This window comes from Melitaea cinxia, chromosome 4 (genome assembly GCF_905220565.1).
Source record: "Melitaea cinxia chromosome 4, ilMelCinx1.1, whole genome shotgun sequence".
In the NCBI taxonomy this organism is placed as follows: Eukaryota; Metazoa; Arthropoda; class Insecta; order Lepidoptera; family Nymphalidae; genus Melitaea; species Melitaea cinxia.
The window spans coordinates 19130047-19156823 of NC_059397.1; the positions used below are offsets into that span (position 1 = coordinate 19130047).

At 33.0% G+C, this 26777-nt stretch overlaps 4 protein-coding genes and 1 long non-coding RNA gene across 5 annotated transcripts; 3 read left to right on the forward strand and 2 right to left on the reverse strand.

The window, feature by feature from the left end:
- Positions 1 to 41: 41 nt before the first annotated feature.
- LOC123670471 lies at positions 42 to 5217 on the reverse strand. The gene is made up of 5 exons (XM_045603965.1): positions 5089 to 5217; positions 2883 to 3054; positions 1759 to 1979; positions 1004 to 1134; positions 42 to 555 (listed from the first exon to the last, which is right to left on the reverse strand). The coding sequence occupies exons 1-5, from the start codon at positions 5215 to 5217 to the stop codon at positions 372 to 374; spliced, it is 837 nt and encodes a 278-aa protein (XP_045459921.1). The 3' UTR covers positions 42 to 371.
- An 810-nt stretch (positions 5218 to 6027) lies between these two features.
- Positions 6028 to 8472, forward strand: LOC123670472. Its single transcript, XM_045603966.1, has 5 exons — positions 6028 to 6183; positions 6578 to 6761; positions 7162 to 7382; positions 7569 to 7699; positions 8298 to 8472. The coding sequence occupies exons 1-5, from the start codon at positions 6028 to 6030 to the stop codon at positions 8470 to 8472; spliced, it is 867 nt and encodes a 288-aa protein (XP_045459922.1).
- Positions 8473 to 10679: 2207 nt separating this feature from the next.
- On the forward strand, positions 10680 to 12431 carry LOC123669978. Its single transcript, XM_045603485.1, has 4 exons — positions 10680 to 10814; positions 11150 to 11360; positions 12082 to 12163; positions 12320 to 12431. Exons 1-4 carry the CDS (start codon positions 10680 to 10682, stop codon positions 12429 to 12431), a joined length of 540 nt encoding a protein of 179 aa, XP_045459441.1.
- Positions 12432 to 14630: 2199 nt separating this feature from the next.
- Positions 14631 to 15181, forward strand: LOC123670362. The gene is made up of 2 exons (XR_006745910.1): positions 14631 to 14936; positions 15014 to 15181. It is a non-coding gene; the product is annotated as an uncharacterized LOC123670362 (long non-coding RNA).
- Positions 15182 to 18757: 3576 nt separating this feature from the next.
- LOC123670361 (protein ARV1) lies at positions 18758 to 24676 on the reverse strand. The gene is made up of 7 exons (XM_045603862.1): positions 24565 to 24676; positions 23737 to 23856; positions 22810 to 22943; positions 21386 to 21522; positions 21094 to 21165; positions 20632 to 20799; positions 18758 to 19239 (listed from the first exon to the last, which is right to left on the reverse strand). Exons 1-7 carry the CDS (start codon positions 24658 to 24660, stop codon positions 19127 to 19129), a joined length of 840 nt encoding a protein of 279 aa, XP_045459818.1. The 5' UTR covers positions 24661 to 24676; the 3' UTR covers positions 18758 to 19126.
- Between the last annotated feature and the right edge of the window lie 2101 nt (positions 24677 to 26777).

Genomic DNA, 26777 nt, shown 5'->3' on the forward strand with positions numbered 1-26777 from the left:
TTGGTTAAGATTTGTAATAATTGATAGAATTAAAACGATTGTTACATGGGTTTTCTTACTTTTTATTATTTGTTATAAATGTACATATTGAATATGCTTTTATAAATCACGAAAGACTTTCAAATAAACGCCATTATTTTACTTGATCTTATTTTATTTTTGACTTTTATTTCCCTGTCACAAGGATGATTATAAGTATTATAGATAAAAGCAGGAGCGGCTTTACAGATACTGCAGAGAATGCGGTGTCCATATATAGATGTTTTTATTTTAAGCCGCATGGTTCCTGATCCTTTTTGTGTTCGCCTTGATATTAACTGTACCGGGGTGATGTATGGAAAAAATCCGGCCCTGGTTATAAGTACTCGATGTTATAAAAAGGGTGGCTTGCAAGGTTCTCGGCCGCCTTCAGATGGATTGAAATGTTTTACGTAAACGTTGACGGTGTGATGAGGTCTTCTAGGGAAAAAAACCCTCTGACCAGCGTCGTCGATGAACTCACTAAAATCCATCGACCACTCCATCTTCATTCCACAGCTTTCACAGATTTTTGACCTGAATAAAAAATATCCACTTAAATTAATTTAAAATTAATTTCTATTTGAGATATGGGTATTAATTTTGCTTTTCAATGCCTAGTTTTTGAACTTCTTACACAGGGTTTCACTTAAGAGGGCTAGCTATAAAACCTTATTTATTTATTAACGAGTAAAAATAAAGTTATCTATGTATATCTATAAATAAAAATTTATGGTAAAATCTTTTACTAAGCGAAAACCTGAGAACGAACTAGACCAATGGGGCTAATTTCTTTCCTTCCAGAGAATTCTTGTTCCGCAGAAAAATGGAAAATTTCGGAAAACTTAACTATTTATACCGTAAGTATTTGACTGTTTTCAAGATAGACAACGTCCTTTGTGTCAGCTAGTAAATATTATGTGCATATCTCTATAAACAAAGTGTTTAAAAGCATTTGTACTAAAGTTAAGGCACAAGTACTTACGTATATTGACTGACTGATATCACATGAACGAGAGGATGTCGGAGGTCCTCAGCATTTTTGAGAATCGCTTGCAGTAGCAGTTTGCCAACGCCTTGACCGGCTACTTCAGACGCTGTTCCTAGAATTTCCACCTGAAAGAAATTACGTTCCAATAAACAAGAGAATTAAGCGTTAGTTAATTTAAAAAAAATATCGTTCATCTATCGCATGTCGCATTACAGCTGGCCGCAGAGTAGGGATAAAGCGAAGTATGCAAAGTTTCACTGGCATCGTGATTTCATAAAACCACACAAATAATTTTTTTATAGTTATAGCAAAGATTAATCAAATAATACCAGCAAAGTGGAGAGTCAACCTCGACAACAAAGAGTTTCCTTTCAGACTCAATGATTTTGTAATAAAACACCGAAAAGCATTTGTCATGTGATTTCCTCATTTTTATGATTAATAAATAAATAAACACTTCGCACTTAACCTCTCAAAAATCTAAACGGGGGGGGGGGGGTTATGATTTTCTCCAATATCGGGGCCCGAATTATACATAATACTACCACAAACACCCGGACCACTGAGAACATTTGCATTGTCTACACAGTGTGTCCATGAGCAAGGGATCGAGCCCGCGACTGCTAACGCAACCCACCAATTCTGTGACCACGCTCTGCGGGTTGGCGGATATGTTCACTACTGTGAATTAAGGATCGCTATCATTAGGATTAGTAAATTATGATGAATTTAGATTAATCAATACTTACATCATAAAGATAATCAACGTTATATTTATTGAATAAATTGGGACTTTTCAAGCAGTGCGCTATGAAGTACATCCGGTTCCGCTCAGGTTTCGATTGAGTGTAGTGCGCCCATTCCTCGAGTTCTTCCACCATCCAAGGATATGTTTTATTGGCAACACTAACACCTACCAGCTTCCATTCCCTCGTACGTTCAATAAACTCGTATGCCAAAAACCGATCGCCTGAGAGCAATAACGAGAGTTTAAAAAAAACCCTTAATCATAATTGTAATATAAGTTAAAAGATAAATACATTGAAAAGAGGTATAATATTATTTCATAGAAAAATATGAAGATGATAAAAATGATTTAGAAACGTTCAGAATTTAATGCAGAATTCAACTTATTGTATTTGTAAATATTGCTTTCCATTACTTAAATCTATTAAAAACAATTTGGATTGATTTGTTAATGGTATATATGTATATAAATTTAATATTGCATAAACTTTATCTTGCTTTATATCAATATTTTGTACTTTCTTACAAAATTAACCAGTATTAGATGAATACAAATAAATAAATATCTTTTAACATATGTCTCCAGAAAGTTTTTTACATTCTTTAGTGTTGCTTTTCTATAAAAACTAGTTATCAACAACAGTACAAAGTATTCACAGATACCCTCTTTAAAAAATATTATTTTCTGTATGTTTTACGACTTTTGTTTTGTTTCGCCATACATCGCTATACGATTTTAGTTGTAAATTTAATATAATATTCTCATATAAGTGAATATTGTATTCTTTTTGAGAATAAAGTTTCTTTAAGCCCGTCTTCTAACATACACACAGTCGTCTCCTACGGTAAGCAACTTAATGTTTCTGTTGTAGGTAACAGCCGACTTTTATAGGTAACTATTTTTATTGATAAATCTACATAGATATAAGACATATATAAATACAAATATTACACCCAGACTCAGCTGGGAATCGAACCCACAACCCGCTGAACAGAAAGCAGGGTCACTACAAACTGCGTCAATGAGCTAGTCGTAATAGTTTTTTGTACTATACGACTTTTTAGATATAAGACTTAGAAATTCTGCATAACACTTAGAAATTCTGTTATATGTTATATAATGTACCTGAATTAGAGTACTTCTCAGAGAGGACTTCAAGATAAGGACAGTTTACACACATCCAGAGCCCAACGACGCTCGGCTCCCGCGGCCAGTAGTGGGAGTAAAGAAACGATTTGATCAGCCTTGCATGACCAACGTTCCCACGTTTTATCGAGACTTTGTTGATGTCGAAACACTGCACAAAAGATAAAATATAATTTTCGTTAAATACTCTGGCAGCCCCCGTAGTCCCCGACTGCTGCTGTAGTCGGGAATAGTGGGACTATCGGGAACTGAGGGTGAAGTGCATGCTTAGAAAGCATGGGGGTTCGTGCCCATAGTCACCACGCTGAGCTAGTGGTTTGGTGACCGTAGGGCTGGCTCTGCCGCCTCAAAGGCACTGTTGCAAACCTCCGGTCTATATATTTATAAGCCAGTGGTTAAATGGTTATCCGCCATTCATCGGCTTCATTGTAGTATTTATAGTTTTTATGTGAAAATTATAATGTAGCAACTACTGTTTGTCCAAATGAAATAAATAAATAAATAAATAAACACTATCAAGTTGGTATTGGAACTTTGTTATCCTTTAGTCGCCTCGTACCACACCAACGGAAAGAGAGGGTGGCTATATCCTATTCTGTCTTAGCCACACAGCGTATTAATTATACAAAATAACAAAAAATGTGCACTTTTATAAATAAGATGTTCCACTTTTAAATATAATAAATATATGAGAGAGTAGTATTAGTTTATTAAAACTACAATTGTAGTTAGAATTTCGGGAAACCTGACCTCAATTAAATCATTCCATTGCAATAGCGTCGAAAAGGCACGAGATTTCGACACGAATTTCACAGAGATTTATTCACACTTTCGCACACCAATACAAAGTTTTAAAATATGACAATTGATAATTGTGTTTGCTCGCAAACGAAAAAAAACCGACTTCATTTACATCGACGAGTAATACAACGTAGATCGATGAAAAAATAGTCAAGTAACGACGCGTTATCAAAGATTACTCAAAAAGTAGTTATCAAATCTCGATAAAATTTATAAGTGACCACATGATAAACATCAGCTTTCGATTAAATTAAAAATTATCAAATTCGGTACAACCAGTAAAAAGTTATTGCGGATTTTCAAGAAGTTCCCTCGATTTCTCTGGGATTCCATCATCAGATCCTAGTTTCCTTATCATGGTACTAAACTAAAGACATCTTCTTTCCAACAAAAAAAGAATTATCAAAATCGGTACACCCAGTAAAAAGTTATTGCAGATTTTCAAGAATTTCTATCAATTTCTCTGGGATTCCATCATCAAATCCTGGTTTCCTTGTCATGGTACTAAGCTTGGGATATCTCCTTTCCAACAAAAAAATAATTATCAAAATCGATACATCCAGTAGAAAGTTATGCGGTATAATACAACGTAGGTCGACGAAAAAAGCGTCAAGTAAAAACGCATTATTAGATATAGCTCGAAAAGTAGTTGTTAAATCTCAAATAAATTTAAATGGGACCAATTGGCACACACCACCTTTCGATTAAAAGAAAATTTCTCGAAATTGCTCCACCCAGTGAAAAGTTCTGATGTAACATACATAAAAAAAAATAAATAATTACAGTCGAATTGAGAACCTCCTCCTTTTTTGGAAGTCGGTTAAAAATATAATAGTATAAGAAAATACGAGTTGCATCAGTTACGACAGGCGGCCTAATTGCTAGCAGACGCCCACGCTGATGCGTTACGCAGGAGGCGACCGGCGGGAAGGAGACGCCGCCACGCACTCCTTCACCCTCCGCAACAGAGCTGATGGATTTTTACCTTCTTCCACCTGGGCGATAGAGCGGTCTCGGTGCCGTTAGCGCTCTATAAGCGAAGGTGGCCTGCACAGGCGGGCCGGGCCTACTGTTGGAGCGTCACGGTTGCATGCGTTAGCGATCCCGTGGCGCCTCACAATGACGATGAGGGCACCGCTGGGTTTGAATGGGTAGTCCCAGACTCCCATCGCCTGCGAGCGATGGGGCTATTGCGTAAATGTATTTACCAGCGAGAAAAAAAGGCGGCCTTATTGCTAATACTATCGAGATAGATTGCACCCAAGTACTTTTATGTTCCACATCAAATATCTAATTTCTATGATTTGTGTAATAAAATATTGTAATACGATAATAATTATATAACATATCATTTTGTAGCAGTAATAAGAAAAGAATATCAAACCGGCTTTTTATCGGGGAACAAGCATTCATCACATGAAGACGACCTGCTACATCGTTTCGGTACATTGTTATAGGATTTTATAGATCGCGCAGCTATCAAAGAACTCCTGAATATTTTTATGCAATTCATCGTTCCGAATTTTCGACTGGCGATTTTGTATTCATTTTTTGTTATTATTTTTAAAAATATTAGCAGTCTATGTACTGTTTTTCTATTTCATTTTCTGTTTCTGTTCTTTCTTCTATTTTCCCATATTGTTTGTCAAATAACATTGTCAAATAATGTCATACTTAAAAAAAGATTGATATAACTCTGAATTATTATTATTATTACTGGAAGATGCGTTTTATTTTATTATTATATATACCTTAAATTACATTAAAAAAAAACAACAAAAATATTTTAAAAAATATAACTAATATTATACCTTTGGTGACAGTTTGAGGCCCAGGTCGTCGGTTATTAAGGCTCCAGGCTGAGGAACCTCCTAAAAATGCTGACAGTCAAGCAACACTGCTTCATAAATCTGAGCCTTGATCCAACAGTCAAACTAGAGTTTCTTAAATTGTTGGTCGAAACTCTTAGGAATCTAAAAGAGATTCGTACTATAATTAAAACATAATGGACTCGTATTAACATTTCAGAAAAGAAAATTTTAATACATTTGGTACTTTATTGAAAAAATAATTACTATTAGGTCCGGTAACGATTTCAACTCGTAATAAATTTTCATTTGGTAAGTAAATAGAAACTCTATACCCAAATATAATATTATAACAACCAGTTGTAACAAAAATTAAAAAGTAAAATATACGTCAATCAGCCATCACCAAACCGCAATGTCGACATAACTTAATTTAAAATAAACATAGCAATAAAAATAACCGAAAATGTTAAACAACCAAAAATAATCTGAAACAAACATCTCCATAAATCACAATGACGTTTACAACAAATTACTCGAAAATACTTTTAACTAGAAACATCCTTAAGAAGATTCAACTACACTGGAAACCTATACCAGCCAATTGGTCAGAACATCGACGAGATTACGCAGATAAACCTAAAACAGATTCTATATCAAAGCAGATCGTGGTTAGTTACAATTTACAATTTTTGCTTAAAACTTAAATGGATGATTTTCAATTTGCACAAACTTCTTTCTATGTACTTTTTGCTATATATTACTAAATGTAACGCTAACGTTTTAGTTGTTTAAAATCAGTAAGAAGTAGATCTTGAGATAAGTTTATCAATAAAATATTCTTCAAAGTATTTTATTAGTTACATCAATATCTGAATTTCTCGAACAAAATTCTTTATGCATTAACAAAATGAATATGTATGTTCGATTAGAATTTTTGTTTATGTAATATTGAATTATCAGAATTATACCTATCGACACAGAAATATAATATTGACTAATTACAAACATCAAGTGGTGTGTTTGGTATTAATCGTCAATACGATTTTCGATTAGGTACAGAAGATTCATGGTACAGAAGATGAGCCACGAGTGCGGGTGAGGCGTGCACGACCGGCAGATGTACCTCGCGTTCTTCGGTTTGTACGAGAAAATTCTCGGCTTGCCTGGCCTGGGCTAGTTAGTAAAACACCAGGCGTAAATAACAATGTCGCCCTATCCGATTACGTTGCGAGAACTTTGGCTCAAGGTATACTTATATTTTTATTAGAATTAATAATTTAACAAGAATTTACTTCGTCCTTGATTTATTAAAAAAGTAATTACTAAGTTTCTTTCCGATTCTTTTAAGCAAAATATACATTTCAAATTGACTATTTTTTTTGGAAGAATATTATAAGCTCTGTTGAAATAACAATGCACTTCTCCTTCAGTTTTAAAACCACTTGGTTTTAAAACTGAAGGAGAAGTTCAAATGAGAAAACCCAAAAGTGAATAACGATATAATAGGTTTTTATCTAAACTTCTAGCTAATCTATTGCGTAGCACCAGAAATTTTTAGTATTCTACCATTTTACACAACTTTGTCAGGTTACTCTATCCAAAATGTCTAAACTTCCCATTTTTTTTTTGCTAAACCAATTTACCAGGTCACACAATGCTAGCTGAACAGCAAGAGCCAAAGCGTGGCTGGTCACAAATCCGAGGACTTGCGATCAGCGCTTCAGTTTGTCCGTGGGACGCGACGATGTTGGAGAAATGGGCTCGGTGCATGCGCTGCGCTCGGTCAAGGAAACTAATGTTATTCACAGCTCACTGCTTGAGAGCACCAGGCTTACATGACAAATATAGGGTGCATAATATATTGCAAGTAAGTTAGGTTAACTCTAAGGAATAAATGCGATTGATAATAACTAGATTTGCCTCACCACCCTATGACCATACCTATGATTGTTTGCTACCTAGCCGTATAAAAAAATAGTAAATTGTAGCGAAAGCGAGTAAGATATAAATTATATGAATTCTAAAACTTTTGTTAATCTCTAATTATCTCCAGGTACTTCTGATGGTACCGCCAAATACACCAAAAGCATCGGAAGTCATTAACATGCTTGCCAAGAACTGTATACAGAGGGGTAAAGAAACTGGCTTCCTCGTGCTAAGATTTGACGTGACCGATGACCTCGTGTTAGTACATTTATAACAATTAAAACTATTTACTCATAATATTTGCACAGTCCCTATTCGCTCGCTAAACTCGATAAATTAACTCGCTCCTAGAAGTGGTGCGAGTGATCGCTTTGATGCCGGCGGTCACGGCATTAATTTCCGCTCTGGATATATTAATTTGTTTAAATATTTATTTCTGTTTAATTAAGTATGTGCTGTGTGGCTACGGCACTAAAGAATTTAGCCACCCCCTCTCTTCCCGTGGGTGTCGTAAGAGGCGACTAAGGGATAACAAGGTTCCACAACCACCTTGGAACTTAAGAAGCCGACCGATGGCGGGATAACCATCCAACTGCTGGCTTTGAAATACAGAGGCCGAAGACGGGCAGCAGCGTCTTCGGTGCGACAAAGCTAGTACTGCGGTCACCAACCCGCCTGCCCAGCGTGGTGACTATGGGCAAAACACATGAGTTCACGTTATTTTTGGCGTAAACTTATGGAGGCCTATGTCCAGCAGTCGACTGTATAGGCTGTAATGAAGTATACAGAGATTGAATAAGAACTATAACATAATTTAGAAATAATTTTTTTTGTAATCAGATTCTCTTTTCATTAGAGCAAAAGTATTAGACGAACTGCGCTTGAAGAGAGAATATGAATTAAATTATGAAGTACTACCAAACGCCATTAAAATAGTACCAAACGAGGAAGTAAATAGCGAAGAGTCAAAGGATAATAAAGGAAGATCCATAACAGTTTACACAGCGTTCCCTCAAGCGGAGAAATCATGACAGACGAAAATTACCTACACATTAAAAAAAAATTGAGACACAGATTACCATACGGTTTGATGATGGCTGCAAATAAACCTTATTTTAGAGTTATTAATTTACATTTTTTATTTATTTATTTATTCTTTTATAAAGAATATATATTGTTTAAAACAAAAAGGTTTTAAATGAGACAAGGACTAAATAACTATGTGCATTAAAGTAAAATTGCAGTTAATTTAGCAATTATTTCTCATATTTGTGTTTTAGTATGTCCGAATGTTTGTACAGACTGCATTCAAGCATGTATTGTCTCTGCTGTACGAAATGGGATTCAGTTTTTGTTATAGAATTATAACTTAGTCTCCGGTAGGTTTTATCTCGATGAACGGTCTGGAAAAGTGATTGTGACTTTTTAAATAATTTTCAAATCAAAATCGAAAATTTCTTTATTTAAATCTATACATATAATAAAATGGTAGGAAAGTCCAAACTGTACACTGAATATTTTTTTTAAAGAATACCCCCGGGTACCCCCGGTGTAATCTACAATCGATACCGAAGCCAAAAATATAATTTTTAGAATTTTTGTTTGTTTGTTTGTTTTTCTGTTTGTCTGTATGTATGTCTGGGATAAACTCAAAAGTTACTGCATTTACTTCAAATTTTGCACGAATATTATTAAGAAGTCGGGGCAACATATTATCGCGCTATCGCCTACGGGGAACGAGCAGTGAACCTTTTATTTGTTCAACGCATTCTGTAACAACGTGCAATCTAACGACGCATATTTGAATGTTGTTGTTATTATGTTAATAGCATGCTATAAGCTAGCTTCACACGATAAATAAAGATATTCTGTAGTATATTTAGTATCATCAGCATTGCACCCGTGCGAAGCCGGGGCTAGTAGTATTCTAAAGCACTTGTAAATCGTCGATTAAGTGATATTGTAACGAAGTCATTTTGAACACACAAAGCAACGTAGACGAAGTCTTGGATATTAAGTTACATTACCAAATTGAATACACGATAATACGATTCAGCATGTAAAATCTCACTGCTAAGCATAAGCCTTTATATTTCAATGTAGGAGACACCACGCTGCTCCACTGCGGGTTGGCGGATATGTTCCCTACTATAAGTAACGATCATTATCAGGTATCTATGATAAAAACCTGGACCGACGGCTTAACGTGCTCACCGAGACACGCTGGGGAGACCTACTAAGACAGAGATCAAAACTGGAAAGAAATATTTGTACAAATACAAACATACCACTATACCAGAGCAGTTGTTATTACTGTTGTGATTGAATACAGTTACAATGGAAATAATACGTAACCACGGCAATACACGTTTTTGCTGAACACATTATAGATACGATACAAATAAACTATGAAACATGAGACTTCACGGATCATAGCACACGCTCTAGAACCGCAAAGTACCATTTCTTTCATTGTAAGCGATTTGCAACATATTAAATCTATTATTTAAATCTCGCTTACAAAATTTTATCACGTTTATACTTAAATTTGTAATTCGTTATCCGCAATTCATTGAAATTTCACCCTCGAAATAATTTTGGCAACGTCTGTAGAATTTCCAGTAATTACTGCAATTGGTGATGAAATTTTACTTTAAATATTAATCTCATAAAGTTAAATAAGAGTATTTTATTTAATACCTGCATTTAGAGTATTTACTTTTTTTTAATCTATAAATTATAAATAGTGAACCAAGAATCAGTACCCGGGTGAGTTGAATTTGAGTTCAATTGTTTTAAATGAAATTCTTATAATTCATTCACTTTTATTAGATTAGAAACTAATCAACGTTGGAAGGAAATGAAAATAGTATTGTCTTTGAACAATAAGCGAGAAGCAATCATGCCAAGAAGGTTTGTACTAGAACTGAAATGTTGTGAAAGATTTAGCGGTTGCAATCAAGAGTTATATAAAATACAAGAGTTGAAATATAATGTGGAGTTCGTGAACGCTGCGCTGCGGACGAACGAAACGCTTTTTGTTAATTCATAAATAATAAAAGGTGAAACGTGACAGAATTTTATGTGTCCAATAAAGTTTTTATCAATAATTATATAAGTAAATAGATTTTGAATACGTTAAGCTTTCTGTCAATTTTTTTAAAGTAAATAACTAAAAGTTGTAATAAGAAGAGTTGTTAACGGTTCGATTAACTAGTTTTATTGTTTTAACAGCATAATGAAGTTGATTGTTATGGGTTTGGGATTACTGCATTTGGCGGTAGCAATGCCTGCCATAACTCTCCAAGATCTGGAGATGGTCGACGACACCATGTCAGTGGGAACAATCGTTCGGGAAACTAGAGCTGCACCCGTAAGTTTACAACACTAATCACTAATTTTCCTGAACTTTTCTTCATCAGACTGATAATTAATGTTGTATAGAACTTTGTAAATTTAGCTACAACAGCTATTATAAATAAAATATTAACGATTTGTTGAACTTTTATTAAAATACAAACTAATCGTAACATTGAAAGAAAAGTCTCATAACTTTATTATATTAAAGACAGTTTGGAAATATTTCTAGGAATTAAAAAAAAATTGACTTTTCTTCAAACGGTACTTATCATTTTTAATTTATATTTAAGTATAAATTTTTAAATTTTCTAACTATAACAAACGTTTGTATTGTTCCAAATCTTTCAGCCTGATAACTTCCACAAAACGTATGAAAGCGAAGGCGATGGTGAAATTGGTTACTCGCGCAAGAAGACCGGCGGTGGTAAGAAAGGCTACCAGCACTTTGATTCCTACCACAAGAAGGGGGGAGACAACTACGAACTCGAGACTCAAGACTCGTTTGGACATGATGACGAAGGGCATGACGGCGCTCACAGTCATCCGCAAAAGAAAACAGGTGAATTAAGAATTAGACCCATTATTAAAAGACCGTTTAAGTTATTAAGGAGGGTTTTGAAATGGATATTTTAGATGTTTTGCTCGTGCTAAAGTGAAGGATGTATACAGATACTAGCTGACTCAGCAAACGTTGTTTTGCCATAGATGTTGGCCGATTTTTAGACCTACCCGATATACACACAAAATTTCATAAAACTCGGTCCAGCCATTTCGGAGGAGTTTTGTAACTAACATTGTGCCACGAGAATCATAATATATATTTATACGCTAAGGTTAAGATGTTTGCCTCCCTTTTTGGAAAAAACCTTACAATTACTAGACATAAAATATATATCATTTGATAGATAATTGCTTGCTCTACCGGCATCCACAACTAAAATATTTATTTATTGCTTTTGTTAACAAAATACACGTGTAAAGTGATAATTATTATACTTATTTAGTGCGAATTATTCGCACAGGTATTGCTAGTAGGTATAAGATAACTTGGGAAATTTTTTTGACCACTTTTTGTTTAGTTTTAAGTTTACGTAAACTTATATTCGAAGCGATGTTGATGTAGTTTTTTTTTTTTACTATTTTTAGAAACTTAGTTTATTGGGAGAAGTAACATTGAATATTTTACATAAGTTACAAACAAAAATGTAATATTTTATTCGAATAAAGTATTGGAACTTTTTGGTGTTTTATTTTTATTATAACTTTATTTATTTTCGCAGAACGATATCGCGAGGCAGAGTCAGGCGACGAGGAAGAAAGGGGAAAAGCCGAAAAGACAGACAAGGACCATGAAGAATTAAGGTTTGATAACATTGTACTATTTAAATCATCGTATTTTTAAATTTGCGTGTCTTTATAATTACCATAAATAATATTAAAATAGATTATAAATTTAAATTTAAAATTACGCTATCTATCTCGATGAATTGTTATTAATTAAAGTTTGTTTTGAAACAGAGAGGGCGCTGCTGATGGAAACGGTGGAGTAGAGTCGTATGGCCACGATCCCGCTGACTACGTTCTTCCCGAAAAGTACACTTACGGTACCGGCGACGAATATAACTTCTAAAATAGATAGCTGAACGAACTCTTAAAAATGTCATACATTAAAATGACATCATAGTTTTTAAAAATCAGACTAACAACACAATATTAAATCCACCAAAGACTTTTATAATTTGTTGTTAATATTAGTAAATATTGATTGATTTATAATGAAAGAAATACCTACGGAGTAGAGATGTGCCGAGTCGCTGTTTTGTGGACCCAAGTCAACTCAAGTCGGTTTATACGGAATCGAATTATGTTTCTTGTCCTGCATGTTCGCTACGACTCAAACCTAGTATTCCAATCCTAGTTAGAAACTCAAGTTACGACTTGAGTACGAGACTCGAGTCCAGGACCTTTGTCTCAGATTCGAGTCCGATTTTAAAATAAAACGAATGGCGAAAAAAAAAGTTATCCTGCATCCCAGATCGTCATTCAGGGTACCGGTCGTTGCACAGGCTAGATGACCTTTTTTTGATCGATTCGGATCCTGGACTTGAGTCTGATGTACTCGAGTTAAAATAAATTGGTAAGTATATGAGTCTAAAGCAGAAATCGAGACTGACTCGAGTTAGGCAGTACTTTGCAAATCGCTACTACGGAGTAAAATCATGTATTTTTTATATATTATTAGAAAATTAGTAATAAAATGATAGAATATAAATTGTATTAATTATTTACTTCCTATGAAAATAACTAACAAAGCATTTTTATTTAAGACTAAGCGCTGGTCTAATTATAAAAGATATTTAGTCATAGATTCGTTGTAGCAACGACTGCAGTTATGACCAGTGTTGCCAACTTTATTTTTACCAACCCACCAAATGAAGCCGTGTACACCACCAGAAACCACTAAAACTTATTGGCCTCTCAAACCACCAGAATTCCACTAAAAAAATCAAAGACAACGACTACCTACCTAAATATAATTTGAAAATACAGCAACAACAACAACGTAATTATGAAAATAAAATAATAATTATTGGCTATCATGTACAATATAGGTAGATTTTTTTATCGGAGGTTAAATTTTTGTTATTTCTGACTCTACCTTAATTCCGGTGCTGCGGTTAGTGTACTCATGCTCCGTACTGCGACTATCACGCGTTATTTTGGAATAAATTTACGTAAAAACCATCTTTACTGCACGATCAAAATACGATACGAACTGACCTTTCACGACTGACAAATAGACACTTTTAAACAAAATAACGCGTCAGACATAATATTCTAATAAAATTAGTAACATTGCGTGCTAGAATATAGGTTTAGAAATTCGAAAAATACCCAAAACTGAATCAGAGCACCCCACTGTCCACGTGGTCCTAGAGTGTTTTTTTTAAGCTGGAGGCGCGGAGGGAGCGCAGCTCTCGCACGCCGTGCGAAAGTGCGCGAACGAATGCGTAGAGAAGCGGCTGAGGCAGCCTCCGCTGCGGAACGGAGCATGAGTGAGCGTGCTTTCGCACGCAAGGGCGGAAGGGCTGCACTTTCCGCAGCGCCGGAGCCAAGCGTTACTCTACCATCCCCATTTCGCCCCATAAATTCGAGGCCGTTTAACTAACAAATAACCTTTGGGCGTACTGTGGCTTGGGCATTATCAAATACTATTTAAAACTATTTCAAAAATAATTTTACAGCGCTAAACAGTTTAAAAACAAATTAAAGCAAGATTGAGAAGTAAGTATCATTTACAGATTAGAGAACGATAGCGAACCAATAGCGAACTGTACTGTTCAACAGAACTAACTAACAAGTGAGTAAATAAATAACAACTTGGTCTTTCGAATCAAATCAAACTTAACCCAATAGTTGAACATATAAAGTTTATGTTCATTCAATAAATTCATAAACAATTTTCGGCCAATTCCCAACAGCCGACAGGTTTAAATTCGTTCGGTGTTGCCTACACAACAAAACTATACCATTTTTGCCTGTTGTGTGTGCCTGTAAAAAAAATCCTAGGAAAATACTAGATTATTCTTTAGTGGTAAGCTATGAAGCTTACCACTAACTGGAACAAACCTAAACCACTAAAAAATCCACTAGCCACTAAAACCATTTTTTTCCCGCCAAAAGGGGTGTCTAAACCACCAGATCTAGTGGAAAATCCACTAAGTTGGCAACACTGGTTATGACATTGAAAATTTAAACAAACTAAATCGGTACTAAATGGTAACTACAAAGATTCACAGAACTAATGAAATATGTAATACGCAATTTGAATATAATAGTACCAATAACAAAACACTACGTTGAATGACGAAAAAATGTATTGACAATTGACAAGAGAACAGGGACCGGTCTATGACTTCTGTCAAACGTACAGAGAGTTTGACAATTGACATTTGTTTTGCTTGCGCGACCAAACTTGAATAAAGATACAACGAAATCGAAACACACAAAAACTCTTTTATCCCGTTACAATTTGTGATGTGAGACTTCAAGAGATCCATGAGAAATATGGAGTTTAAATTCATCGATATTATTGTGACTATATTAATAAATTTCGTGTCTTGTGCATACACGGGTGAGTACCTAAACAATTATTTAATTGAATCAATTCATTCAGGACGTGATATTCGAGAACTTTATTCTTTTTAACAGATCATATCCTGTCCTGCAACATAAACCAGATACCTAGCTGCCCGGGGAATTATCAAGTTTGTAACGAAACAATACTTCAATGTTATTGCATTGAAAGGTATGTTATGAGTGGAGGTGATTGTGTGGAGGAAGCTGATGCAGGATCAAGCCACGACGCCACAGCGGCTGTTGTATCAATATTCACGATAGCTCTCGTCGTCGCCGGCTTAGTACTAGTTATAAGAAAGTACAATTTAATTGAATACATTCGTCAGAAAATCAATTTGAAACGGAATAATGATATTATGTATGAGGATGTGATGATTGGTCAAGACGACCCGCCTCTAGTTCCATAATTACATTGTAAACTTGTTTGGGTCTAATTTATTTGCTAAGATAATTACTTATGATGATTAAATATTTATAAACCAAGCTCTGTTTTATAATATAATTTATTCTATTTTCCTGTTTGTTAAGAACCAATATATATTGTCTTGTTAAATAATATTATCAGAATTTATTAATAATTCTATACATTACCTATAAAGTTGTTAACTTTTTTTATTTTAACGTATGCACTGCTATTGTTTTGAAATTCTAATGAAACAAATTCCATATTCAGGTTCAAAATATTAAAAAAAAAAACATTTGAGCAAAATGTATTGATAACATTTTGAATATAATCCTATTAAAACAATAACAAGATACAAAAAATAAAACAACTAAAAATCTATAATACATTCAACGGAAAGTTCTAGGCAATTATAATTAGTCATGTTAATACCTACAGATTATATTCCTTGCTTGGTGTATAAATATTTAATGACCAACACACAAGTTATAAAAATAATAACAAATATTTAAACGATTCAGTAAAAATGGTTGGTATGGTAATAAATTATTTAATTTATTTCCCTTAATCTGTGGAAATATTGACAATTTAAAATTAATGAAGCAATATAAAAAAGGGGGCCATCTTGAAAAATTTGGAAATAATTTTTTTTTTGTTTCATACTCTTGAATCAGTGTAAAGTTCCATAAAAACAAGATATCTAAGGCATTAAAATAATATATATCAATGGCTTGTTAATAACTTTCAGACAATCTTGCACATAAGTTACCGATAGAATTCAGCCTGAAAAACACCAAACCTGTTTAACCTTAACTTATAAGTTAGATTTGTAGAAAACACACATTTCTAATAGAAATATACCTATCAGATATGCTGAAGTTACGAAGTAGACATACTATAAACTTTTATCTGCTGGATAGTGTTATATATCAGATAGCTTTATCAACCAGTGAAACAGGCACAAAATGTCATCACAAACTGCTGATTGTTGTTGTTTTAAAATTTATCCCCAATAGGGAAAGGCAAAGGACTATAATCCATACAGCCTACAAACTGCTGAACAACTAATAAATTGTACAATGCATAGATTATATTAGTATATTGTGAAAGTGTATCAACGGTGAACAAAATAGTGATTATTTTATAGATGGCCCTTGCATGTGAACATTTCTTCTTTCATTTCATCATCATTAATTTCTCTAAAATATGTATAGCCTTAGGTTTATTGTATCGCTTGAGCTCAAATTTACCAAAGACTGTTGTAATTAAAAATATCTACTTTGTTCCAAATATTTAAGTTAAAAAAATATCTAATATGAAAGAAATATTTAACATAAAAAGCACAAATAAACTATTCTAATCCCAATACTTTGCTCATTATTTTAATTAATAAATTATATAAATTTATTTTCGTTTACATAGAGAAAGCCTAGATGCTAGGATGTCACAGGCTGAATTAATAAAAAAAAAAATAGACATTTCATTGTTGTGAACAGAAGCAGCTATTATTTTTTAATGTTTAATTTTAAAGCTTTCAAATTGTAATGTCTGTGGCGTTAAGAAAAAAGGAGATAAGTCAAAAAATTTAAAAATGAAATTTTTGCATTATATTTGTTTAAAATATTAATAGGTCTCATGGCAAAAAGGAGTTAAGTCACAAATATATTGTTGCTTTCTTATGAATATCACACTTTTGAAAAGTTAATTCGATATATGGACTTATCTATTTTTTTCCTCAACAACATGGATATAAAATGTTTGAATTTAATAGGTAACTGCATAGTTTATTTATTTGTTATATCATATTAATAAGAATTTTGATGACAAAAATAAATAATGAAGGTGACATTTGATTGAACAGTTGACATTGAAAGTATTAAAAATAGATTTCTTTGTCTTGCAAAATGCAATGAAGTGAACATGCACTATTTTAAAACACGTGTTTTGTGTGAGGAAGATTTCGTTTTCCAATAGACACATTGAAATTTGTATCTGTCAAGAATTTTTAGCGCTGGTTTTCAAAAGCTATTAAATACTTATATTTAAAAATTTTAATATTAATGTTAAGATCTTTCGAACCCCTAAAATAAAAGAAATTATGTCACGTATAGTCTATTCACGTTAAGATAATAGTAATTCATCGCTGTCAGTTAGCTTAAAAGCTTAGCCAGCCCTTTTGAACCTGAACTAGCTCGTAGTAGTTTAGGACTTCGTATTCAAATTAAGTAGTTGAAATTACCATGAATTAATTGGTTAAGGATAGGGAGGATCGAGTTACTTTTTCTTAACGCAAATAGACTATAGTTACATTGCCTTATTATGTACGCTATATATGTCATACTTATAAAAAGAGCGAGAATTATTATGAGAAAATAATGGTTCAATTAGAAGGTGATAAAAATGTATAGTCCTTTATAACAAACTTTATAATTTTGATCTAATTGTGCTTAAAATAATAATACATGAACGTTGCTTGATAAAGCAATGTAAGAAATAAATAAACGAAATTAAAAAAAAAATACTTATCAGGTAATGCTTGGCACATGTAAATTGAACTTGGATATTAAAAAAGTCATATTCTACTTAGAAAAAAAAATAATAAACGAATATTTTAAATGAACCTAGTTTAATAAAATAATTTAAAACCAGTAATATACATGCATTATGTCATCTTCATTGTAATATTGTGTAACAAAAATTTATTCTGTATTTTTATTTTATCTTTGACATTACTTGCCAAATCTAAATTGATAAAAGATGTTCTAAAATTAATTTTAATAATTAAAATAAATATGTAATAAAAGCAACAGTCATACTATTTAAGATTGTAATAAATAAAAGACAAATTGTATTATAAATTAAGTTTTTAGTAATTTTTTATTTTACCTTGAAACATAATTGAGGGTTATTGCATAATTATAACTCACAAAGGGTAGTTAAATATTTATAATTTTAATAAAAGGTTAAAACAAAAATTGTTTGTCAGCTCTGACATGCAAATGGAGTTTACTTCTTAAAATGTTTTTTTTTTTTTTGTTTTATTTAATCAAGTAATAACTAATTAAAATAATAAACAGCTAAAAATGGTGTAAATTTGTCACTCAGTCTCACTGAACGTCATCGTTAGTTGTTTCAAACGATTTCCCTTCTCACAATGTTTTCACACCTTGGCCTGAACCTAACACCGTTAACACCGTTTCTAAGGAGTCAACTTCAAAAATGTTATTTTAATGTGTCTTCCAGATTAAAATATTGCACAATTTTGTAAAATTCGATTCAGTTATTCGATATTTAGTAATTTATGTATTCAATATAGTCATATTCAATTTTATAATAACTACAGTTGTTGCGAAGTGTAAGATGATCAATCTGTAAAAATGTTGAATATGTTTTGCAAAATAAATACTCTGTGATATTGCATATGCTTTTATTTCATTTTTAATTAATTTTTTTTTTAAATAATATAATTTAATTTGTTATGTCCTGAACTCCTGATACTAGTCGAAATTCTTAACAATGCTTCTTCAACTAAACATATAATTATTTTGATCAGTCAATATTAAATTCATAACCTTAATAAATATATATTTAAATAAAATTACAAATCGAATAAATAAAACAATTTTTAAAAGATGATTTTTGAATAGTTCTAAAAAGTTTTACAACGCCATATTTTTCATTATCGTTCCTATTTATCATCTGTAGATTATAAATATCTTCCGTAGATTTAATCATCTATAGATATTCAAATAACAATGCTTTATTTAACTTAATAATTCTTGCTATGATATTATTCTTCTGATTAGCGGTGTCATGTGAAATATTGTCATATATTTAACAATGTAACTTACACTTAGTATGAACACTGTTATAATTTTAGGAATTTCGTACAACACTGAAAAATAAAAAAAGTTAGATATGTTAGTTAAATTTTTTGACATGCCATAAATTAAAGTAAATATAAAAATTTATTAACCGACTTCACTGTACTGTATGGCTACGGTACTAAAGAATATAGCCACCCCCTCTCTTCCCGTGGGTGTCGTAAGAGGCGACTAAGGGATAACACAGTTTCGCTACCACCTTGGAACTTAAAAAGCCGACCGGTGGCGGGATAACCATCCAACTGCTGGCTTTGAAATACACAGGCCGAAGACGGGCAGCAGCGTCTTCGGTGCGACAAAGCCAATCCTGCGGTCACCAACCCGCCTGCCCAGCGTGGTGACTATGTCCCGGAGGCCTATGTCCAGCCGTGGACTGTATAGGCTGTAATGATGAACCGACTTCAAAAAATGGAGGAGGTTACTCAATTCAACCGTATATATGTTCGGGGATAACTTCGTTGTTTATGAACCGATTTTGATTAATCTTTTTTTATTGGAAAGGAGATATCCCAAGTGTGGTATGCCATGATAAGGAAACTAGGATCTCATGATGGGTTCCCAGAGAAATCGAGGGAAACCCTCCAAAAATACGCATTACTTTTTACTCGGTGTACCGATTTTGATGATTTTAAATTTAATCTAAAGCCGATGTTTATCATGTAGTCGTCACATTTAAATTTCATCGAGATCTGATTACAACTTTTGAAGTAATCTTTGATAATGCGTATTTACTTGACTATTTTTTCGTCTACCTACGTTGTATTACTTGTTAATGTGATTAAAGTCGATTTTTTTTCGTTTGCCAGCAAACAATTATTTTGTATCATGACTTAATGGAGTTATAATAGTTTTCAGACAGCGCCTTTAGTAAGATTAATTTCTTATTTGAATTCACTTTAGCAAGTGTCGTAAAAATACATAAGCACTAAAATCATTAATTCAATTAATTACATAACTTATTTAGATTTACATATGACTTTTAAAAGTCAGATTTTCGTAAAATAAATTAAATTTTAGCACCGAAAAAATATTTAGGGATGCCATATCAAAAAGGCTGCATTTTAATTTCATCATCATTACATCATTACAGCCTATACAGTCCACTGCTGGACATAGGCCTCCACAAGTTTACGCCAAAAATAACGTGAACTCATGTGTTTTGCCCATAGTCACCACGCTGGGCAGGCGGGTTGGTGACCGCAGTACTGGCTTTGTCGCACCGAAGACGCTGCTGCCCGTCTTCGGCCTGTGTATTTCAAAGCCAGCAGTTGGATGGTTATCCCGCCATCGGTCGGCTTCTTAAGTTCCAAGGTGGTTGTGGAACCTTGTTATCCCTTAGTCGCCTCTTACGACACCCACGACATTTTAATTTCATACACATACTAGTATTTTGAATATCTCACCTTGAAAAACATTGTAGAAGAAAACAAAACTATACATGAAAACCATTAAATAATGTAACAATCTTGTCTCTGGTGGTGTTTCATTGTTACCCCAAACTAACATCGGCAGAGTGAACAATAAACTCATGTTACTGAGTGAAAACGATTTCAATACGCTTATTAAGGACACTGGAAATGAATTAAAACAATTAGGTAAGTACATACTTGACAGAGTAATTTTATTTTGTTACGGAGAGAAAAAATTAAATTGTATACTTAATAGAAATTAGTTGGTTTTTGTTATTTGACATTAATACTATACTACGGCTTTATAATTTTATATTTTAATTTAACCGATTAAAAACATTATTTAGTACTTTAGTACTGTAAGTAGAGAACTTTATTACTTTAAGTAGTTATATTTATTTTATTAATTAAAAATGAATTTTTCGAAGAAAGGAATATAACAATAATACTATTTACCTGCATTTTGAAATCTTATTTTTTTGAAAATATTCATTAATAAATGTATCGTCGTTATAAAAACTATTATACCTGTAACAAATATGTATATATTCATAATAAATATGATTATTGATTAACAAATAAATTAGTTTTGTTCAATATTTTGTGTCAAATAATTTTTACATGTGGAAATACTTATTTAAATAAATAAAAAATGCAACAAACAATGCCACACTGCCACATATACATTTCAATTTTTTTCTTTTTAGTAATAAAAATATTTAAAAGAAGTATATAAATAACCACATACCAGCAAATATAGATAAGAATTGTACATAAAAATCTTTTTCCCATATAAACAGATCCATTGATTCCTTTTCCTCGTGAATCCAGCCTTTACAGTCACTGGCCCAAGGTTCGGCCACAGATAATTTTATTGGCAGTGCACTGAAAATTTTATTAAAAACTATTTTAATTAAATAACAAAATCATTTTTATAACAAATCAGAAGTTATTTTAGTATACTAATTTTTATTTTTATTATTTCGCTATTTAAGCTTAATTTAAGAAAAAAAAAATGGAAATAGGATTTTAACATAAATAAAATTTATAAATATTAAAAAAAACAAATATAAGTACACAAAAATATAATAAAATAAGACAATATTTTTAATTCAAATATAAAGTAAGCCATTTTGTAGACATCCTGTTAAAAATATTATAAATGCGAAATTTTGTGAGGGTGGATGTATGTGTGATACTCTTTCATACAAAAATAGTGGATCTATTTTAAATAAATATTTTATAACATACAAACACAACTGTGTAGTTGCCTGTTCCTATAGTAAGCAACTTAATGATTGTTATTAGTAACACCAGACTTTTATAGCTATTTTTTTTTCATAGAAATAATACATATATAAATAAATTCAAATATTACACCCAGACTCAGAAAACAGGGCCAGTGCTAACTGCACCAATGGGCTAATCAAAATTAATGAAACTTGAAAGATCTATAATAACACACAATAGAGTACTTTTTATCCCGATCATCCCTCAGGATCAGAAATAACGCGGGCAAAAACGTGTGACGCAGCTTGTTAATTATAAATTGAAATATATCAATATGGAATTGCTAAAAGTACAATGACCAACTTAACCAAGATATGTAGGAATCGTGGTACATCTGATCTGAGCTCTTGTGTTCTCAATATCTTGTATGGCTCAGCAACTTGGTGCCACAGAAGTCGCGATTGCAGTAAGATCAATGCATTGGAAATGTGGTGTTGGCGAAGACTACTCCAAATCCTTTGGACTGCCATGAGGACGAACGAGTCAATTTTACAAGAGCATAATATCACCAAACGAATCTCAACGATCTGCATGGAGCAGGCCCTTACCTTCTTCGGGCACATTATGCGGTCTCCTAAACATAGTCTCGAGAAACTTATAATACTGGGTCAAGTTGAAGGGAAACGCGCCGAAGGGAGGACACCAGCAAGATGGTCTGATACCATCAAGAATACAGTGGGAGGCAGCATGCACCATACAATACATGCTGCTTACGATCGCCTTCAATCACATATCATTCGTGGTCACGATCCTCATCATTGAGGGAACGAGGAAGAAGAAGAAGAAGATATCAATTTATCTTTGAAACGAAATTGAGTTTAATACAATCAAAAAAATTTGTAATTTAATTTATAAATAAACCAGATTCAATAAAACACTTACATATGAGTAGAATTAATTGTACTATTATTCCTAATGTCACAGATGGTATTAATGACGATATTGAAGAGACTGTCATTTCTCCACACTCCGTATGTTTCCAACATGATTAGTATAATAAATAGCTTCCAGTATGACTGAAAAAATGTTTTTTTATTTTTTATTACTCGAACATTCACATTGTTTCACTTATATCGGGTGACGATTTTTTGCACAGATTAATGTACAATCCGAAAGGACACATTTATGCAAAGACAAAATCACCCCCCCAGCTTTATTGGTAATATTGTTAGTATTTCCAAAACTGATAATTTTTCTGAGGTAGGGCTTGAGTACGTAATATCCTGCTCAAAATATGGAGCACCCCGAGTGCGGAAGTACCTCGACCTTACAGAATCACAGCTAAATAACAGTGGCCACAGGTTGTGTTGTGTTTCTGCAGTCAGGTCGCCAGAGCCTTCCTGGGTCGGGGGTAGATTTTGGTTTGGTTGGTAGGACCAATATGTTTGTTTGCCATTTTTGCAGTATAAAAAATGTAAATGTAAGATTGACTTTAGTTATTCAAAGTATTATACTAAACAACATTAATATTCAATCATTCTTATGTATTTACAATATCCGTAAGTATATTATTTATTACATTTTTTTGTCACTAGGTCGGCAAACAAGCGTACGGCTCACCTGATGGTAAGCGATTACCGTAACTTATAGACACCTGCAACACCAGAAGCATCGCAAGCGCGTTGCCAACCCAATCCCCAATCCCCCCAGGAGCTCTGGTCACCTTACTCACCAACAGGAACACAATACTGTTTGAAAACAGTATTATTTAGCTGTGATCTTCTGTAAGGTTGAGGTACTAATCCAGTCGGGCTGCTCCATATTTTGAGCAGGAAATTCCTGCTGTGCCCTACCTCAGTTAGACCTTACCTTAAATTCAGTATTGTATATTATGTGTCTCTGAGCCTCTTTAGACATAAGAACTAGATCAATCATGACTATAACTGGGTCGTACTCTATATACTTGTCCACCACACCCTTACAACTCTCCTGGAATCAAACAAAGAAAATATAAACATCTTAAATATACACATTATCATCAGTACCTATAATTCGAACTAGGATCAAACCCTTTATACCTTTTGTGTTTTTTTTTAATTTAATTTTGTGTTTTTAGTTTTATTTTTATGTGTAATATAAAGAGCATGAAATGTAAATTTGGACCAAAATATAATTGAGGTGTTTATGTTGGTAGAAGGTAGAGACAATTTTGTTTTTTCAAAAATGAAGTGTGAACTCCATTTTCTCTTTCTAATATAGATAAGTAGCACAGGATTTGAAACAATGCTAATAAGGGATATTATGTACAATCGAGGAGTGTAATTTATGGAGAGGTTAGGGTTATTTTTTTTTTTTTTTGTATAACGAAACTGTCGTTAAACGTTGTACTTTTTAAGTTAGATAGGTTAGGGTTATTTTTTTTTTTTTTTTTGTTAAACGAAACTGTCGTTAATCGTTGTACTTCTTAAGTTGGATAAGTTAGGGTTAAATTACACTCCTCAATTGTACATAATTACCCTAATAAGATTTCATAAAAGCAAAGTAGTAACCTCCCAATTGGCAATGCACATATTGCAGTTCACAAACATTATCTCTACATGAGAGTAAAAAATAAAAAAAAATGAAACATAATGATCCACCCATTATTATACTATAACATATACCACCATTGTAATACTTAATTATAAAAAAACTTACACATTTTGTTAATTTTAAAACAGAAGGACCATAAGTTCTGTATAAAGCACTGGCCCTCTCGCCGCAGTTTACGCATTTATACGTACTTTCAGACATTGTGCACAGACGTTTATGTACACAAAACACTCGAAATACAAACAAGAATTATAATTTTGGCATTATTTCAAATTAATAAATGAACTTTTGATACAGTAGACTATTAGTAGATTTCCCATTGTTTCTTCTTATATACTTTTAGTTTATTAAAAACTTCTCGTTAAATGTTTTTGTTTAAAAAGCGACGAAAATCGATTTGTTGATTATTTACTGACTTACTGTTGACAACTTGACAAGTGTTCACATGTGTTTTTGACAGATAATGAGAGAAGTGAGAACGTTTAAAACCCGCCGTCTTATACACGACCGGTTAAAACATTTCTTAATAGCACCGAAGAGGTACTTTATAAACTCTTAGAACTAAACTTGACAGATCATATTTTAGAAATATATATATATATATATATATATATATATATATATATATATATATATATATATTATTTTATTGTAATAATTTAATGATAATTAAAATAATGTCATCAATTCAAAATTATTAAATTAATTTACGTGTGTCAGTTTCATACGCAAAAATAATGATTGATATCATAGAAATAATTGAAATTCATTCTATGGAATAATAAATATTCTCATTCAATAAAATTTTCATACATACTTCGTTCTTTATTTTACAAACTGTATATTTTTTGCGTAAACGCCATCTATTGAAAAAGTTTGAAACATACCTATAAAGGAAAACAAGACGTTCGTGTCTCGTAAGCTTGTCAAGGGATAGCGCTAAAAGCTAAATTTGATCCATAAAGTCAAGAATAAATTTAAAAACTTTATCTATAGATCTATTACTCAAATAAATAAAATTGGAGTGTCTGTTTTGTAATATTAAAATTATCGCTTTTTACTAAATGCACACGGATGTATACACGGTACATAATTATACCAAAATAACATTTCTTTTTTTAATTTTTGTCTATCTGTCTGTTTGACTGTCTGTTTGTTCCGGCTAATCTCTGAAACGGCTAGACCGATTTTGACGAGACTTTCACTGACAAATAGCTGGTGTAGTAAGGAGTGACTTAGGCTACTTTTATTTTAGAAATTTATTTATTTATTACTGAACAATAACTTAATAAAATAATACGCTCGCTCGTTTCAGCCTACCGCAGTCTACTGCTGGACGTAGGCGTCCACACTGTGCTTGCCAACACGCATTCTCCACTCCATGACACGTCTGCTCCAACGGCTATCGTTCCTGCGGCAGAGGTAGCCAGCACACTGTCACTCCAGCTTGTTAATTCTACAGGCTATGTCTGTTACTTTCGTTCTCTCGCCGATAGTCTCATTTCTGATCATATCTTTGAGAGAGACCCTGAGCATAGCCCGCTCCATTGCACGTTGAGCGACTTTGAACCTGTGGACTAGTCCCTTCATCGGCGTCCACGTCCCGCCACCGAGTAAATACGAGTTATCTCGAATCGAGTGAATACGAGTATGTCTTACTATCAGGTATCAGGTGGATTGTATAGTTGTTTATGTTGCCATATTGGTAAGAAAGAACAAATGCTAATGAATGGAAGAAGTGAGAATTTAATTTACACTATTATTTAAATAAAATAAAAATGAGACGTGCTGCATTTTCCTCGGGAGTCAGACGGTCTTCGTCATATACTTAAGTCCTATTACGTTCACACTTTAGTAAACAGAACTTTACTTGGGTTGAACTGCAGACATAAACCAGTCAAATAGTTTTAGTCGTAAACGCATTTACTTGAAGCGTCTCAAGATTTAAATGCTTTGTCATCCCTAATGGGAACAGCCTTTGTAAGGTTGATTCTTTACTGAATTAGTGAACATGCAGAATCGGTCAGAATTAGTTTTATTGTTATGATTGAGTAAACTGAATTATAAGAATAATTAAGAGATGTGCGTACATAAGTATAAAAAATACCAGTTACTGTTGGTACTATGTAGAATTTTCGCTAGGCGTAATAATAATTTTAACTATATTATTCAATATGTGGTATGGTGGTTGTGAGTGTTTGTGCAGTCCTTGTGGGTCTCCCCACCGTGCCTCGGAGAGCACGTTAAGCTGTCGGTCCTGGTTGTTATCATGTACACCTGATAGCGATCGTTACTCGTAGTAGGGAATATATCCGCCA